The 15,622-nt window shown below is 35.5% G+C and overlaps 1 protein-coding gene across 2 annotated transcripts; it reads left to right on the top strand.

Moving 5' to 3' along the window:
• The first annotated feature begins 8,304 nt into the window (after positions 1-8,304).
• LOC131640172 (annexin-like protein RJ4) lies at positions 8,305-10,149 on the top strand. Of its 2 annotated transcripts, XR_009295180.1 has the most exons (7): positions 8,305-8,460; positions 8,652-8,797; positions 8,889-9,104; positions 9,196-9,408; positions 9,514-9,603; positions 9,777-10,071; positions 10,106-10,149. XR_009295180.1 is itself a non-coding variant. In XM_058910578.1 (6 exons), the coding sequence occupies exons 1-6, from the start codon at positions 8,388-8,390 to the stop codon at positions 9,978-9,980; spliced, it is 942 nt and encodes a 313-aa protein (XP_058766561.1). In that variant the 5' UTR covers positions 8,305-8,387; the 3' UTR covers positions 9,981-10,149. The 2 variants fall into 2 exon arrangements, 1 of the variants encoding a protein (XP_058766561.1); XM_058910578.1 differs by having other exon boundaries at positions 9,777-10,149.
• The last annotated feature ends 5,473 nt before the right edge of the window (positions 10,150-15,622 follow it).

Consider the following 15,622-nt stretch of genomic DNA (forward strand, 5'->3'; position numbering starts at 1 on the left):
ACTAAAATTTATGTATTCGCAATATTCTGTATCACTATATCAAAAGATTGATTTTATATTATAAAAATGCATAAATATATAACTTTTTAAAAAAGTTGATAACAAGATTAGTTGAACAAATGTTGAAATTCTTTATCTGACTAACATGTGGCGGGTGGTTTGGCCCACTTAGTGAAAGTCTTATTTCATGGACCCGCGTCTAAAGTAGGAGTAGGATTATCCCAGTTAGACATGGGTATATAATAAAGAAATCAAAGTCATAGGTTTGTTTGATGTGTAATATATAATAATAGGTTTATTTTTAGGTTTAAATTGATTTGATCATAGTCCTCTTACTTATTTTAAAAGATCTGAATAGATTAATCTCAATTTAATTATAGCAAAATAAAATAATATTTTTTTGAATGTGATTTAATTTTAAATTAAGTCTTTGGACGGTAACTCGTCATGTAACCACAATTTTATTTAATGATTTATGAATTATAATTTTGTATAATTTAGTTGTTTATATAGTCCTACACGGTTTGAGGGATTAGTCTTTACAATTGTATATAAAGGATGCTCCGATTTATATAAAAAATTGTATAATATATCACATTTCATAAAATTGTAATATATAGTATTTTAACATTTATTTTTAGTTTTTTATATTTAAATTCAAACAATTCAAAGTTTATAATTTTTTATTTTTTATATTATTAAACACTACAAATTCAACTAGCCGGCTTATTCTTATTAGTCATGACACCAACAAAGATTAGTTAAGTATGTAAGGAGTTGAATCACCTAAAATATGGTGATGGGTTCAACTCATATAAATATTTTTTAAGGGTTTCTTGAGCATAAAGTATAAGTCTAAGGTCTACTTTAACCCTCACAAACTTTCCGAAACTCAAATCATTTAAAAAGTATTTTATAAAGATATAATTTTAATCAATATAAATTTTAGGTATAATCGATTAAAATTTTAGAATATAATTAATGGTTTATATAATTTATAAATAAAAAATAATATAAAAAATATTTAATACATAATTATTTTATTTTAAATTAAAATAAATTATGAAAGATAAAAATAGGTTTTTGTTAAAATAATAAAGATAAAAAACTATAAACTACTTCCTCCTACCTGAACTATAAGTAAATATTCTCTTTTTAGTTTCATTGAGTAATGAATGTATCTAGTCTACATAAAAGACTAGATACATTCATTATTCAATGAACCTAAAAACAGAATATTTGCTTAGAATAATGACTAGAGGGAGTATAAATTAATAGCGTATAAAAAATAAGTTATGAACTCGTGATGAAGACACTATTTAATAAATATTACCTCCATTTTTTATTATAAGTCGTTTTGGATTTTTCACACCTATTAAAAAAATAACAACTCTAGTATGAAGAAATGGCAGAAGCACATGCCTATACAAAAGTTCACAATGAATCGGGCCATTCCTAGCATTCAATGGTTGTAGTACCAACCTATGGTGCCATTGTGTGGTTGGCTCACGTGTTTTTAGAGAGAAGGAAGTCTTTCTCTCTCTATGAAACTTATCGTGTTTTCTCCCCCCTTTCTCAAATTAGGGTTTAGTGGCGGCAATATTTCATCAGCTAGTCTGTTCATTTTCCCCATATTTCCTGGTTTTCCCCCACTTAGTGTGGTTCTTTCGTTTTCTTTCTTTGAGCTCTGAGTCAAAATCTATTTAGTGCCTGTGATAGTGGCTTATCGATGGCTAAGTGGAGGAGTATCCCGCTATCAAAAGAAGAAGAAGAAGAAGAGGGAGTGGTGGTGGAGGAAGAGGAGGTATGCAAGGAGGAATCTTTTCAGAGGACTTTGGCTGCTAAATTATGGACTGAAAGTAGCTTCAATGCCAGAGCTTTCAAGAGTACTATGATAAGTGCCTGGAAACTCAAGAATCAGGTGGAGACTCAAGATTTGGGGAAAAACCTATTCTTGTTCAAGTTTGTTACAAAAAGGGATATGGAGTACATTCTCAGAAATGGACCTTGGACTTTTGACAAATCTTTACTGGTACTAAATCGCATCTCCAGAGATGAACAACTGTTAAATCTGAATATGCATTTTGCTTCCTTCTGGGTAGGAATCTACGAGCTTCCTCTAAACCTGATATCGGAGTCTATGGCAAAGAAAATAGGGAGTGTTTTGGGAAACTTTGAAGAGATGGATACTCGAGAAGTCTGCAGAAATGGTAGGTTTTTAGGAATTAAAGTTAAGTTGAATCTCGGACTCCAGTGAAAAGAGGAACGATGGTGAAAGTCAAGGAGAAGAATCTAAGAATCCATTTTAAATACGAAAGACTACCATTGTTTTGCTTTGTCTATGGCAGACTAGGGCACCAAATGAAGGATTGTGAAACCGTGGAGGATCTATCTGAAGAAGGCTTTGAGGAACTTGAAGAACATGACCTATCGTATGGACAGTGGCTTCGAGCATCTCCCCTGCCAAAGACAAGTGAAGATCAGAAAAAGAGAGACTCTAGCTCAGGTACATGTACTAGAAGTTTGTTCCAAGCTTCATCAGGGCATAGTAGGTGTGATGCAAAATCTAAGGAGCAGATAGAAGAGGCAGAAGTGCAATAAGTTCAAGGTGCTAAGGAGGAGAGGGTAGAAGTAGAGGGAGGAATTGGGAGCCCAGTGATAACAAAACAGAAGGCGGTTGAGATTGATAAAGTTGTGGAATCATTAGGGGATGTGGAATTATCTATAGAAGGAGCATGGGAAGGTAATCAATCAAAAGGCTCTTCGGTGCAAAATAGGAAGTGGGTCAGAAAGAAACCTTCAAGAAAAGGAACTACCCCTCAAAACAAAACAAAGATTCTAGAGACTAGCAAGCGACAATTGGTTGAAGTCATGACCACTAAAGGCACAATTGAAGCTTGTGGTAGTGGGGATAAGAAGAGAAAACAGGAGTCGAAGGAGGAAGGAATTAAGCAAAAAGTACCAGAGGTGGTGTTGGAAAACCAACACCGCCTACACCAATGAAGACTTTAAGCTGGAACTGCAGGGGTTTGGGGCACCCTCGTGCAGTTCGAGCCTTAAAAAGGCTCATTCGTTTAGAGAACCCCCAGCTGGTCTTCCTTATGGAAACCAGGTAGAACTCTGAAGAGATGGAGCGTATTCGTATGGCTGCTGGCTTTCATAATGGTTTTATAGTGGATTGTAGAGGTTCCGGACGGGGGAGAGCAATGGGTTTGAGTTTTCCGTGGACAGAAGAGATTAATATTCAAATCAAGTCCCATTCTCAAAACTATATAAGGGGAGTTTTCCAGTTGGAGAATGATGAGGAGATGTGGGAGTTTGCAGGAATTTACGGCTTTCCGGAAGAACATCAAAAATGGAAAACTTGGCAGATGGTCTAAGACATTAGGTGTGAATTGGGGGAGAGCATATTTTTGTTTGGAGACTTTAATGATATTACCCAAGCTAGTGAAAAGATTGGGGAAATAATAGAACAGTCTTTCAACTCGCCTAGAGCAGAAATGCATTAATCCATTGCAACTTACAAGATGTTGGTTTTTCAGGTTATCCGTTTACGTGGTCTAACGGACGACAGGGAGATGAGAATATTCAGTGCAGATTAGATAGAGCTTTATGCTCAGACTCTTTCAAAGAGCAATTTCCATTCATATCAGTTTGTCACTTACCTAGGCACGGGTCGGATCATGCAGTGATTCGTATTGTGTTTGACAAGGAGTGTACCATAGATAAAAGAGTGCACATTTTCAGATTTGAAGAAGTTTGGGCAAAGGACCCTCGGTGTGAAAATATGATCAAGCAGATATGGAGAGATTCTAGTGGTCCTTTAACACAAAAACTGAAGGTTGTTCAGGAGCTTAACACGGTTTTTAAAGAGTACAAATCAGGAAATGTGGCTAAGGAGATTAGGAGAATTAAAACATTGTTGAAGGAAGATAGGAGATGGGAGGCGGAGGCCAAAGAGATCCAGAAATACAAATCCTAAGAGTTTCAAAGGAGGAAATTGCTGAATATTGAAGAAACAATTTGGAGGCAAAGGAGTAGAGCGACATGGTTGATGGATGGAGACCTTAACACAAAGTTTTTTCACAGCAAGGCGAGTCAGCGGAGAAAGACAAACACGATTAGAAGACTTAAGGATATGGTTGGAAACTGGCATAGAGGGTCTGCCCAATGCGAGAGGATTCTTATAAATTACTTCTCTGAGATTTTCACTTCCTCAAATCCTACAAACATTGCAAGTGTCTGCAGTTTCGCTGGGAAAGCAATTTATGATGAGGACAAAGAGTTATGCTCCTCTCCTTTTACTGAGAATGAAGTTAAAGAAGCCAATTTCCAGATGCATCCTACAAAAGCCCCTGGCCCTGATGGTTTGCACGCTTTATTTTTTCAGAAATTCTGGAGTACGGTAAAAAACGACATTGTAAAGGTTCTGAGGGATGTTCTCAATAATCAACGTGACCCTGCTGTTTTTAATGCCACCTTTATAGCCTTAATCCCAAAAATTAAAAACCCTCGTTCCCCACATGAATTTCGGCCCATAAGCTTATGCAATGTTGTGATGAAAGCGATTACGAAGTCTATTGCAAATAGGTTGAAAGGAATTCTGCCAAGAGTCATTAGCGAGGAACAGAGCGCTTTTGTTAGAGGAAGATTGATAACAGACAATATGCTGGTCGCAATGGAGTGTTTCCATTGGATGAATAATAAAAGGTATGTAAAGAAAGGTACTATGGCATTGAAGCTCGACATGTCCAAGGCCTATGATCGAATTGAGTGGGATTTCATGGTGGGCGCGATGGAAGCTTTTGGTTTTCCTGCTAGCTTTGTTAGGCTAATTAGGAGGTGCATATCCACAGTTTCATATCAGATCCTGCTAAATGGTCAACCTACCAGAAGAGTTTTTTCTGGAACGAAGGCTCTGTCAAAGAGACCCTCTTTCCCCTTACCTGTTTATTACCTGTGCAGATATCCTATCAGGGTTGATAAAAAATGCAGTCATATCGAAGGAGCTACACGGAGTACAAGTGGCAAGGAAGGCTCCCATTATTTCTCACTTATTTTTTGCAGATGGTAGTTTGATATTCGTGCGAGTAAACGAGTTTGAAGCTGACTCTATTATGAAGATCCTAGAGAAGTATCAAAGGGCGTCGGGGCAATTGGTGAAATTTGAGAAATCAGAAGTGTCTTTCAGCAAAAATATCTCTTGTCACTTGCAGGAAACTATTCGCAGCAGGCTGAGATTTAGAGCAGTAACCATTCATACAAAATACCTTGGGCTTCCTGTTGTATTTGGCAGATCAAAGAAAGAAGTCTTTTCCTTGGTTATTGATAGGGTCTGGAAGAAAGTAAAGGGCTGGAAAGAGAGCTTCATATCTAGGGCAGGCAAGGAGGTCCTTATTAAAGCGGTGGCTCAAGCGATACTGATGTACATAATGAGTTGCTATATAATCTCGGATAGTGTTTGTAACGAGATCGAGTCGCTGTTATCAAAATTCTGGTGGGTGCGAAAAATGGGGAACGGAAAATACACTAGATGAGCTGGGAGCGAATGTCACAATCAAAAGGAGGAGGTGGTATGGGCTTTAGAGGAATCAAAGATTTCAATAATAGCTTGCTCGGGAAGCAATTATGGAGACTAATGAAAGGTGATGGATCTTTGTTTGAGAGATTTTTCAAGGGGAGATACTATCCAAGATGTAACATTTCAGAAATGGGGGAGGCTTACAAACCAAGCTATGCGTGGCGTAGCATATGCAGTGCTAAAGATATGGTGTCTAAGGGAGCTAGATGGAGGATAGGGAAGGGAGAGAATGTTCGTATCGTTGAATATAATTGGATTTCGTCAATCCCGAGCGTTAAATCTTTTACTGGCAATGGCATGTGGAGTCCAAATGAGAAAGTATCAATGCTTATAGATAGATATTGTGGAAGCTGGAAGGAAGATATTCTCAGAAGCTCATTTGATCCATCCGAAGTGATTCATATTACAAGTATCCCGTTATCAGGTCAATTCCCCGAGGACAAATTGATTTGGCACTTCGAGAAAGACGAGGAATATTCTGTGCGGTCGGGTTACCATCTGTCGCGAAGAATTTCCCAAGCAAACAAGGCTGGACCCTCAAACTGTTCAGAAGGAAAGGTGTGGAAGCAATTACGGAGTGCTCCTCTGAAAGAGAGAATAAAAAACTTCGTGTGGAGGTTGCTTAACAATATCCTGCCGACGAACTGCAATCTGGCAAAAAAGGTATTAATCTTGATGTTTCCTGCCCTTTGTGTCAGCTTGTTCCCGAGTCCATTAATCATATTTTCCTTCACTGTAATTTCTCAAAGGGAGTTTTCTTCTCTCCCCCCTTGGTATTCGTATGCCGAGTGATGGTAGTGTGTATGATTGGTTGTCGGCTGTTTTGAAAAGTAAAGATTGGCAATTATTTCAAGTGATTGGTACTGGTATGTGGAGGCTTTGGAATGCTCGAAATGCGTTAGTTTTTAAAAAGGAAACTCTTAAGCCGCAATTACTAGCTCAGAGCATTGGGGATTATATTAGAGAGTACAATTTGTCAAGAAGATCTACAAATCAGAAAGTCCTGGTCAACCATTTACAAGCTAAGATTACAGGCCACTGGACTGTGCAAACTAATGCGGGGTGCTTCAAGGATGGAATTGTCTCGTTGGGCTGTGTGATTAGAGAACCGGATGGGGCGATTCACCTAACAGCTAGCATAATTTTTTCCAGCCATGAAGAGCCAGATTCAGCAGAACTCAAAGGAACTCAGTGGGGGATGGATTTGGCAAAAGAGCTAAAGATTGAGGAGGTCATGTTCTTTTCTGATGCAATGGACATTGTTGATTGTGTGAATGGAACTAAGTTAATGCAGCTCTGGATCTATTTGTTAAAGACTGTAGTAATGTTTTGGGTAGATTTAGAGATGCCTCTCTTTTATTCCTAAGTAGAAATTTTAATACCGATGCTCACCATATGGTGAAAGTTGGGAAAGCTGTTGGTAATAGAACCTGGATAGGCAGTATTCCCAATTCTGTAGAACTTGATGTATGTTTGGCCTCTTAATTATTGACATGTGGAAGAAAAATTTACATAATTAAAAAGAGAGAACAATAAATATTTAAGGATATACTAGAAAAAATATTATTAATTATTCATTAAAATTATAAAACGACTTATACTAAAATATAATTTTTTTCAAAATGATTTATTTATAATAAAAAACGAAAATATAAATAAAAAAAACTATCTAGCCTAAACCTTTATAGCATGATGTTTCTTTTCTTTACTTTCTTAACCCAAAAGGCTAGTCATAACCGATAATAATAATTATGGGGTAGAAGCTAATTAAATCACAATTAATTTTATTTATAATGTACCTAGCCCAAAATTAGGTACCAAAACAAAACACCATCTTTTCATTTTCACTCCTTCCGTCCTTCGTACTAAACACGCTACTATGCCTCAACAACTTCACCAATTTTACCTAGTGTGACACATAAGGAAAATGTTGCAATAAATTATATTTATATAGTCATTTAATCATACTTTAAATAAAAGATTAACATTTATACATACTTCACCGTCCATGTGACATTGATGCTACGTCGCAATAAGTGATATAACCAACGTAAATAAATAAATAAATTCCTTTTTTTACACAAAATTAATTAATTAATTCTAGTTGCTTATAGATTGGTCTCTTCAAATACTGCCAAAATTGTCTTAGAAAGTGAATCCATTTTCTCTTTTTTTTTTCAAAAGGAAAAAAAAATTCAATGTTATTAATTTTTTCCCAAATATATTCCTTAAATGAGATTTCCAATGCATGCATTGGACCGTGGTGATAAAACTAAAATTAAAGAATATATAGAATTTTCATTTTTCTAATTACTTTTTCAAAAACATGCATTATTGTTTTTGTACTATTTTACTTATGTCGACTGTAAAGGGCCAAATATGTTTTAATTTTTTATTACTTTTTCAAAAACATACATTATTGTTTCTGTACTATATATTTTATTATATCAATTTTCCTTAAAAGGGCAAAATATGTTTTATTTTTTTACTTTTTAACCTTTGTCCACATTCATCTAGAATTCAACAAATTCAAGTCCCTATAATTCAACAAAGTAAAAAAAAAAAACTTTTTGGTCTTTACTATAAATAAATATTTATTATTTTTAAAATTAATGTATCTTATCTGTATTTAAGGTCAAGTAAATTAACCATTTAATAAAAAAATAAATAATTTCTTTATTTTTTTATTATTCTTATTAGTGAAATAAATAATCTTTTTGTCTACATAGTATTATAAATAGAAGAGTTATAGACATAGATTTCTTCATCACAACATCATAGTCCAATAGAAAATACACATTCAACTATGGCTACCCTCATTGCTCCTAGCAACCATTCTCCCCAAGAAGATGCTGAATCTCTAAGAAAGGCTTTTGAAGGTATTATCAATGTTCATCTTTTTTTATATATAAATTTATTTTTGTAATGAAAATATGTAACAAAAAGTTCATATACTTGATTAGCATAATTGATGAATCTGAAAAATATCATGTTGTATTCAAATTATTATCGAAGTCGCCGTGTCAGTGTCGGAGTCATCAATGAAATTGAAATGATGAAATTTGTGTAGGTTGGGGTACTGATGAGAGAACAGTGATAACAATTCTTGGTCATAGAAACTCTCATCAGATTCAACAAATCAGAAGAGCTTATGAAGAGATTTACCAAGAGGATCTTATCAAACGTTTGGAATCTGAACTCAAAGGAGACTTTGAGGTATAACTTTATTTATCAAAGTTTATTCTGTGAAGTATTTTTTGAATATGCTGATGAATTTTGAAATGTGTATAAATTTATGATCAACCAGAAAGCTGTATACCGTTGGATCTTGGAACCGGCTGATCGTGATGCTGTTTTGGCCCATGTTGCTCTCAAGAGTGGTAAGAACTATAATGTGGTGGTTGAGATTGCTGCAATTCTCTCCCCGGAAGAGCTTTTTAACGTGAGACGCGCTTATATTAAGCGCTATAAGCACTCCTTGGAAGAGGATTTGGCTACTCATACCTCGGGCCATCTTCGCCAGGCAAGTACTTTTTGTATTTCTGATCTGGTGTTTAGGGTTTGTGAGGTTTTTGATTCTATTGATGAGATTTTGTGGTTGATTTTTTGAGCAGCTTTTGGTAGGGTTGGTGACTGCATTTAGGTATGTTGGTGATGATGTGAATGCGAGATTGGCACAAAGTGAAGCTGATATTCTTCATGAGGCTGTGAAAGAAAAGAAAGGAAGCCAGGAAGAAGCTGTTAGGATCTTGACTACAAGGAGTAAGGCTCAGCTGATTGCAACTTTCAACCGTTACAGAGAGACTCATGGTACTTCCATTACCAAGGTATAGAAGAAAGATCTTACACACAAACACAACAATGAAATTGAGAAATGTAAAATTCTGATGCGATTTGTTGTGTAATTTTGTGTTCATTTTATCTTTTTACAGAAGCTGTTGGATGAAGGATCTGATGATTTTCAGAAGGCTTTGTATACCACCATTCGATCCTTCAACGATCATGTTAAGTACTATGAGAAGGTATAACTCACTTTTATTTTGTTAATCAGACATCTGATAACTCTATTAATCAAAGTCATCTTTGAGGATGTGCAAGACTGACTATCTCGTACAGGGTGATAATAATGGTATTAGATGTTTGTAGGGAATTTACAAATAGTGATTTGACTCGAGATTTTCTGATTTTGTTATAGGTGGTGCGAGATGCGGTGAAGAAGGTTGGAACCGATGAGGACGCACTCACCCGTGTGATTGTGAGCAGGGCTCAACATGATCTGAAAGCCATCTCAGATGTTTATCACAAGAGAAACAGTGTTCCTTTTGAGCAAGTTGTGGCTAAGGAAACCTCAGGGGATTACAAGAAGCTCCTTCTCACTCTTTTGGGCCAAGAAGATTGAGTTTTACCTTTCTCTTTGAGTGTGGTTTTAGTTTTTCTTTGCTTTGTGAGAACAGTTCAATCTTGTTATTGTAGTATGTTATGTTTGATGGTTCATTTTGACATACTGTAATGTAAGTTTGAACTTTTATTAATAATACATGAGGAACTTGCTCAAAAATAAATGAAAATGTGTCAATGTATGAAAAATCACAAATTAATTCTTCACCACTAAATTATTAAGTTATTTGAACTATGACATAGTTTTTTTATTTGGGATTTCAAACATATGAATTCAAGATACAAGAAACTCTTTGATTCTCCAAATCTCCAAATGTAGGATATTTGGAACAAGATAACTGAGGTGAGGTGTGTTGATTGGCCTTTTCATGTTGGCATAAGAATACTACAATATTTTATGTTTCACCTAGAAAAAATCACCCGAATCAATTGTGTTATGTGTCCAAGTGTGTGATGACATGACATTGTATCAAAACTAGTACTATAAGATAAAGCCAAACAAGGAAGGTGTCTATATACTAAACAACCAAGTAACAAGACAAGACGACTTCAAAGTTAAAATGACCAAACATGACATTGTTTTGTTCATATCTTTCTTTTTACTTTTTAAATATTTTTAGATTGTGTAGGAATCCATTTCTCTTATATAAATAAGCATTTTCAAAGCAAGTAGAATTGGTTTTCTTGAAAATTATATAGGGTGATACCTTCCCTAAAATTATTGTTCTAGCCACTGATGCCGACCAACCCCTACAAAGGAATTGTAAATCTTTCATAATCTTTCTTAGTACTCGGGGACTTTTCTTTCATTATCATAAAGGATGTTAACGGAAAATGCAAATAACGGTTTTTTACGGTTCACTCATTACAAATAACGAATTTGTTATTCTCTCTCTAATATATATATATATATATATATATATATATATATATATATATATATATATATATATATATATGACTTTTATTTCGCACATACTGATTTAAGCGTTGTAGTGCTAACCTTGAGGCCAGTCACTCTCTACCTTGTCTGAAACTTTGATCCACCATTACCATCACTTTTTACTCAATTTCTGGTTCTACACGGAGTAGTAGCGCTGTCTGTGGGAATCAACTTTTGATTCATACGATTTCCACAATTTCACACTCACTTTCAGATTCATCAGTTCATAACCTCCCCAAATCACCAAATCAAGAACATTCAAGATTGAACACGAAGATCTGTCGCATTTGATCTAATCAAGTGTTCAATTTTTATTCCTCGAATTTCCATATCTCTAGTTCCTACGACTTCAAGTGATAGTTGGATCCAAAAGTACTTTATCTAACATCGCGCTTGAAGTTGCCACTACCGCTTTGGCAGCGATCAATCAACAACATCTACCTTCTCCGCAAGGCATCGAAAATCCTATAATAGGGTTCCATTGCATCTAGATCTTGTCAAGGCTCCTCAAGTAACCAAAGTTGTCCCACTGACCTGATCGAACCTCCTGTTCCGCCACCTGTCTTACAACCAAAAGCCTTACTTGGCCTCCAAGTGTTATAAGCAAACCTTAGGTTGCAAGGTGCTGACGAATTGTTGAACATTATGTACAACATCATTCGGCAACAATTCGCACGCACTCAATGAAAGGTTACATTGCCTCTAAGAAAGCCTCCGCAAGGCTCCCCCTCATAGAAGCACTATCCATGGGGTTGTATCAAGAAGGACTCATATTGTCGTCCCAGAGCCAACTGGGGTGAAGAAAGATGAAGCTCCTAAATTGAGAAATCAGCATAGGACTACGAAGCATCAAACTCCTCCTTAAATCCTCAGGGGATACCGAGAAAGCCATGCTTCTTTCCCGGTTCAAGTAAGAGTCAATTGGGAAGGTGCAACCGAAGCATCCAATGTGTATCGGGATTTCAAAAAGCAAGATATTAAAATTCATGAACAAGTTATGAAAGTATGATGGGAAAGGAGTCCAGAAGAGCACTTGCAAGTCGTCAACGATCAACTGAATTACTTCAACGTCGATGAAGCATCCAAATGCAAATTAGTTGCATTAAATCTGATCGTACCCGCCAGGTTGTGGTTTAATGGATTTTCGGACAAGAGCATTGTATCATTGACCAATTTTTGTAAGCGATTTTCTACACGCCTCATAGCTCAAAGAGGTAGCCAGTGACAAAATTCGTTTTGAGCGGGATCGTCTTGGGAAAGAAGGAAAACTTGAGGTCTTACATCGATCGATTTATGCAAGTTATTGTTGAAGTCGAAGGATCCGAAGAGGGTCTTAAGTGTTGGATCTTTAAAATGTCCTTTTGAGGATGATCACGGTTCATCGTGTCAACCATGATGAAAAGTGATATTTTTTAGTATATAAGCGAAAGTATCTATCGCTCAGTACACAACAGTCGTTTCTCTCGAAAGAAAACTGTAACACTACATTTAAATATTTAGCCATTCGATGTATACTTTTAATAATTGAGTTTTGTTGTGGGGGCGTCAAGGGTACTAGTGCAAGGGTAGAGTGTAAGTTTAAGGGGTTAGTTAATTATTGAGGTAGAATTAAAATAATATAATAATAATAATGGGATATTAATAATAGATAACATAGGTTATTATTATCATTTATATTATTATTATTAGTATTATTGGGGTTATTAAATAATAATTAGAATAATAAGAATTAAGGAATATAGAGAGAGAACAGGGAAGTTAGAAAACATTCTACGTGAAAAGAGAAAGAGGAGAACTAGGGCAAACAAGAGATATTAAGCAATTTTACCATTGTGAAAGGAAACCAAAGCTTGGAATTGAGGTAAGGGGGAGAATTGGTTCAATTAAAGGTGTTTGAACATGAGAGGGTAGTGAGAGTTCCTTCCCCTATTAGGTATATGTGTGTTTTCCATGTGGAATTTGAATATGTTTGTGCATAGATTGTGATTGAAATTCGTAATTGAGTTTATGTGGTTGATTATAGTGACGATAAACTCATGAATATGTTGAATTGTTGCTGTAAAAATTATGTTTTGATGAGTTCTTGATGAACAATGCATTGGTGATGAAATATGAGATTGTGGGCATGTTAATTGGTGTGAGAATCATTGATTGTTGATAGATAGACGATGTAAAATAATTATAGGTTGATAGAAACTGAGTGGGAGACTGTTTGGATTGATTTTGGGAACTTAGAAGCGCTCTAATGGGGGAAAAGTGTACTGATGCGAAAATAACTTTTTTTTGTGCAGGACTGCCCATACGCATATGCAAGGGGGAATTACGAGTATTAAGGGGACTTCCAAGGGCCGTTACGCGTATGTTATGCGCCCTGTCCCCATGGCAGCATGCCCTGCTGCTGGAACGCATAAAGTACGCGTAAAAGGAGGGATCATTACGCGTATGGGGGTGTATGAAGGGAGTTTTGAAGAGAAAACTACCTCTGTTTATACTCTTAAGGCGTGGGTAGTACGCGTAAGGATAGGCAAGGGAATAAGGGAATACGCGTATGGAGCAACGTCATACGCGTATGAACAGACCTGTGTAGAAATTTTCCAGTTTTTGCGGTTTCTTTCCCGATTTCGCATGCAACATAATTTACCAATGATCCCTAAGAGTAAAAGTGTCTTAGATAATTAAAGAATAATTTAGATGTATGTTGAGTAAGTGAAATAGGTGAGTATTACGGGGACTTAGAGTGGATGCGAGGCTTGAATGCTAATATTGTGGAATCCTTAACTGATGTGCATTCTAGTGTGAATAATGTAATTCTGGGAGGGAATTACGATGAGCATGTAGCTCACGTGTGATCAATGTGGATCGTGTTATGAACAACATTATACCGAATTGTGCATGTTTGTATGTCATGCATCATTGTGTCGTGTTATGTGGAGATGAGCCAGGTGGGAATCCATGAGGGGTGCCTAGTATTATCCGGACTCCTTATGGAAGTTGAATGGAGATAAGTGGTAGTCTAAGGGAACGCGTATGGCTTATCCAGATTTTGACGAGAATCAGGTTCGTAATAAACGAACTGTATTAGTTGTGTTGGTAGCGCATGTATAGAGTCATGATAGTAAGTCACGTTGCATACATTAATAAATGTGGATTTGGCTTAGTGAAAGTACAGTGTGTTGTGATGAGAATGATCCTTTTGTTGTGATTGTGTGTGAATACTACTCCTTAGCATGTGATTTACCATTTAATTATTTGAATGAAATTCTCACCCCCTTTTTCTGTTGTCTGTGCTCCTCTGGGAGTACAAATAATCAGGTACCTAAGTAGTTCTTAGATGCTTGTGTTACTATTGATCGAGTCTTAGGAGTCACTCTGATACGTAATACCGGAGATGGGAATTTGTTATATTTTGTTTTAATTTTATTTGGTTACGTATCATATTTGATATTATTATTGGACCATATTGAGGTGGAAGTTATTGTGATAAGGCTTTAATGCCATAAATTAAATTTGAATTCTATATTTTGCTGCATATTTTATAAAGAGATGTTTTATGCAAATATGCTATATTGTGAATTTTAAGGGATGAGGCATCCTACTTTACTGTTCTTCTTATTAAGTTTATAAATATGTTTATAAATAACTAGCGGGGAAAGTAGGGTGTTACAAAAACCCTAACACATTTCACTCTTGTCTCTCTAAAGAAAACCCTAACATCCATGTCACTCATCACACATACTGCAACCTTCTGCTTTGTCTTCCCTAATCGCTACCTTCATGTTCGTTCATTAAACTTATGCTTCGATTTTGTTTATGTTTCTTGTTAAAAAACGGTTTCTCATTTTTTTCATTCGGTGAATATTCCATGTAATGTTGTTAATGTCATGGTGTTTTTTTACTTATAGGAAAAGTGAATGAAAAATACCACCTTAACAACACACATACTTTTGCTATAGTACATATGGTTTGTGTTGCAATGAAAAATAATACAAGACGTATGAAGCTATTGTGTAAAATTCATCCACCTTGTATTTCTTTTTCATAGCATCATAAACTAGATGAACTTCATGATTGATTCCAGTTCCACGATGGTTTTCAATAAAAGGTGTGTTCTTGAAACATTTTATTATATCTTATGTTGTTGTATGTTGTGTATGTTGTCAGTGTTTTGTTTATAAAAAGTATGTTTTTGAATGTTGTTGTATGTTATTATTGTGATGTTGATAAATGTTGATGTTTGCTATTGTTGTTGATTAGTGTTCATAAAACAGGAACGAAATATTGATAAGCCACAAGAAAGAGGCTTTCTTGTGACTTAGTAATGTTTTGTTCTTTAAATTCTTATGCAGATTGACAGAAGATCAAGTTGATTTTATTATATATATCGTATGTAGATTGTTTGTTTCACTAACCCACTGAAAATATATTCATTTAAATTGACATAGAAACTTATAATCTGAAAATTAAGTTGTATTTAAAAACCAACTTATATCAATCAATGTTTCCGGTTTGCATTTGTCTCATAATTCATATCACACTCTTTAACCTATAGAATGTGATTCAGTGACCTGATTCCTTCATTGTATCTATATCTTCTCTTATAGTTTAATTTGAATAACATAAATTTATTTGCCAAGTCTACCTCATTGTCATCACTTATCACCATGATTGTTATGATGATAAGTCATCGTCACAATTATCAT

This window comes from Vicia villosa, unplaced genomic scaffold (genome assembly GCF_029867415.1).
Source record: "Vicia villosa cultivar HV-30 ecotype Madison, WI unplaced genomic scaffold, Vvil1.0 ctg.002988F_1_1, whole genome shotgun sequence".
Taxonomy (NCBI): domain Eukaryota; kingdom Viridiplantae; phylum Streptophyta; class Magnoliopsida; order Fabales; family Fabaceae; genus Vicia; species Vicia villosa.

Excerpts from the sequence above, each read along its gene's own strand:
- LOC131640172 (XM_058910578.1), top strand. The coding sequence starts at position 8,388 with ATGGCTACCCTCATTGCTCCTAGCAACCATTCTCCCCAAGAAGATGCT. Across the intron at positions 8,461-8,651 it reads TCTAAGAAAGGCTTTTGAAG|GTTGGGGTACTGATGAGAGA; the intron begins GTATTATCAATG and ends AAATTTGTGTAG. Across the intron at positions 9,409-9,513 it reads ATGGTACTTCCATTACCAAG|AAGCTGTTGGATGAAGGATC; the intron begins GTATAGAAGAAA and ends ATCTTTTTACAG.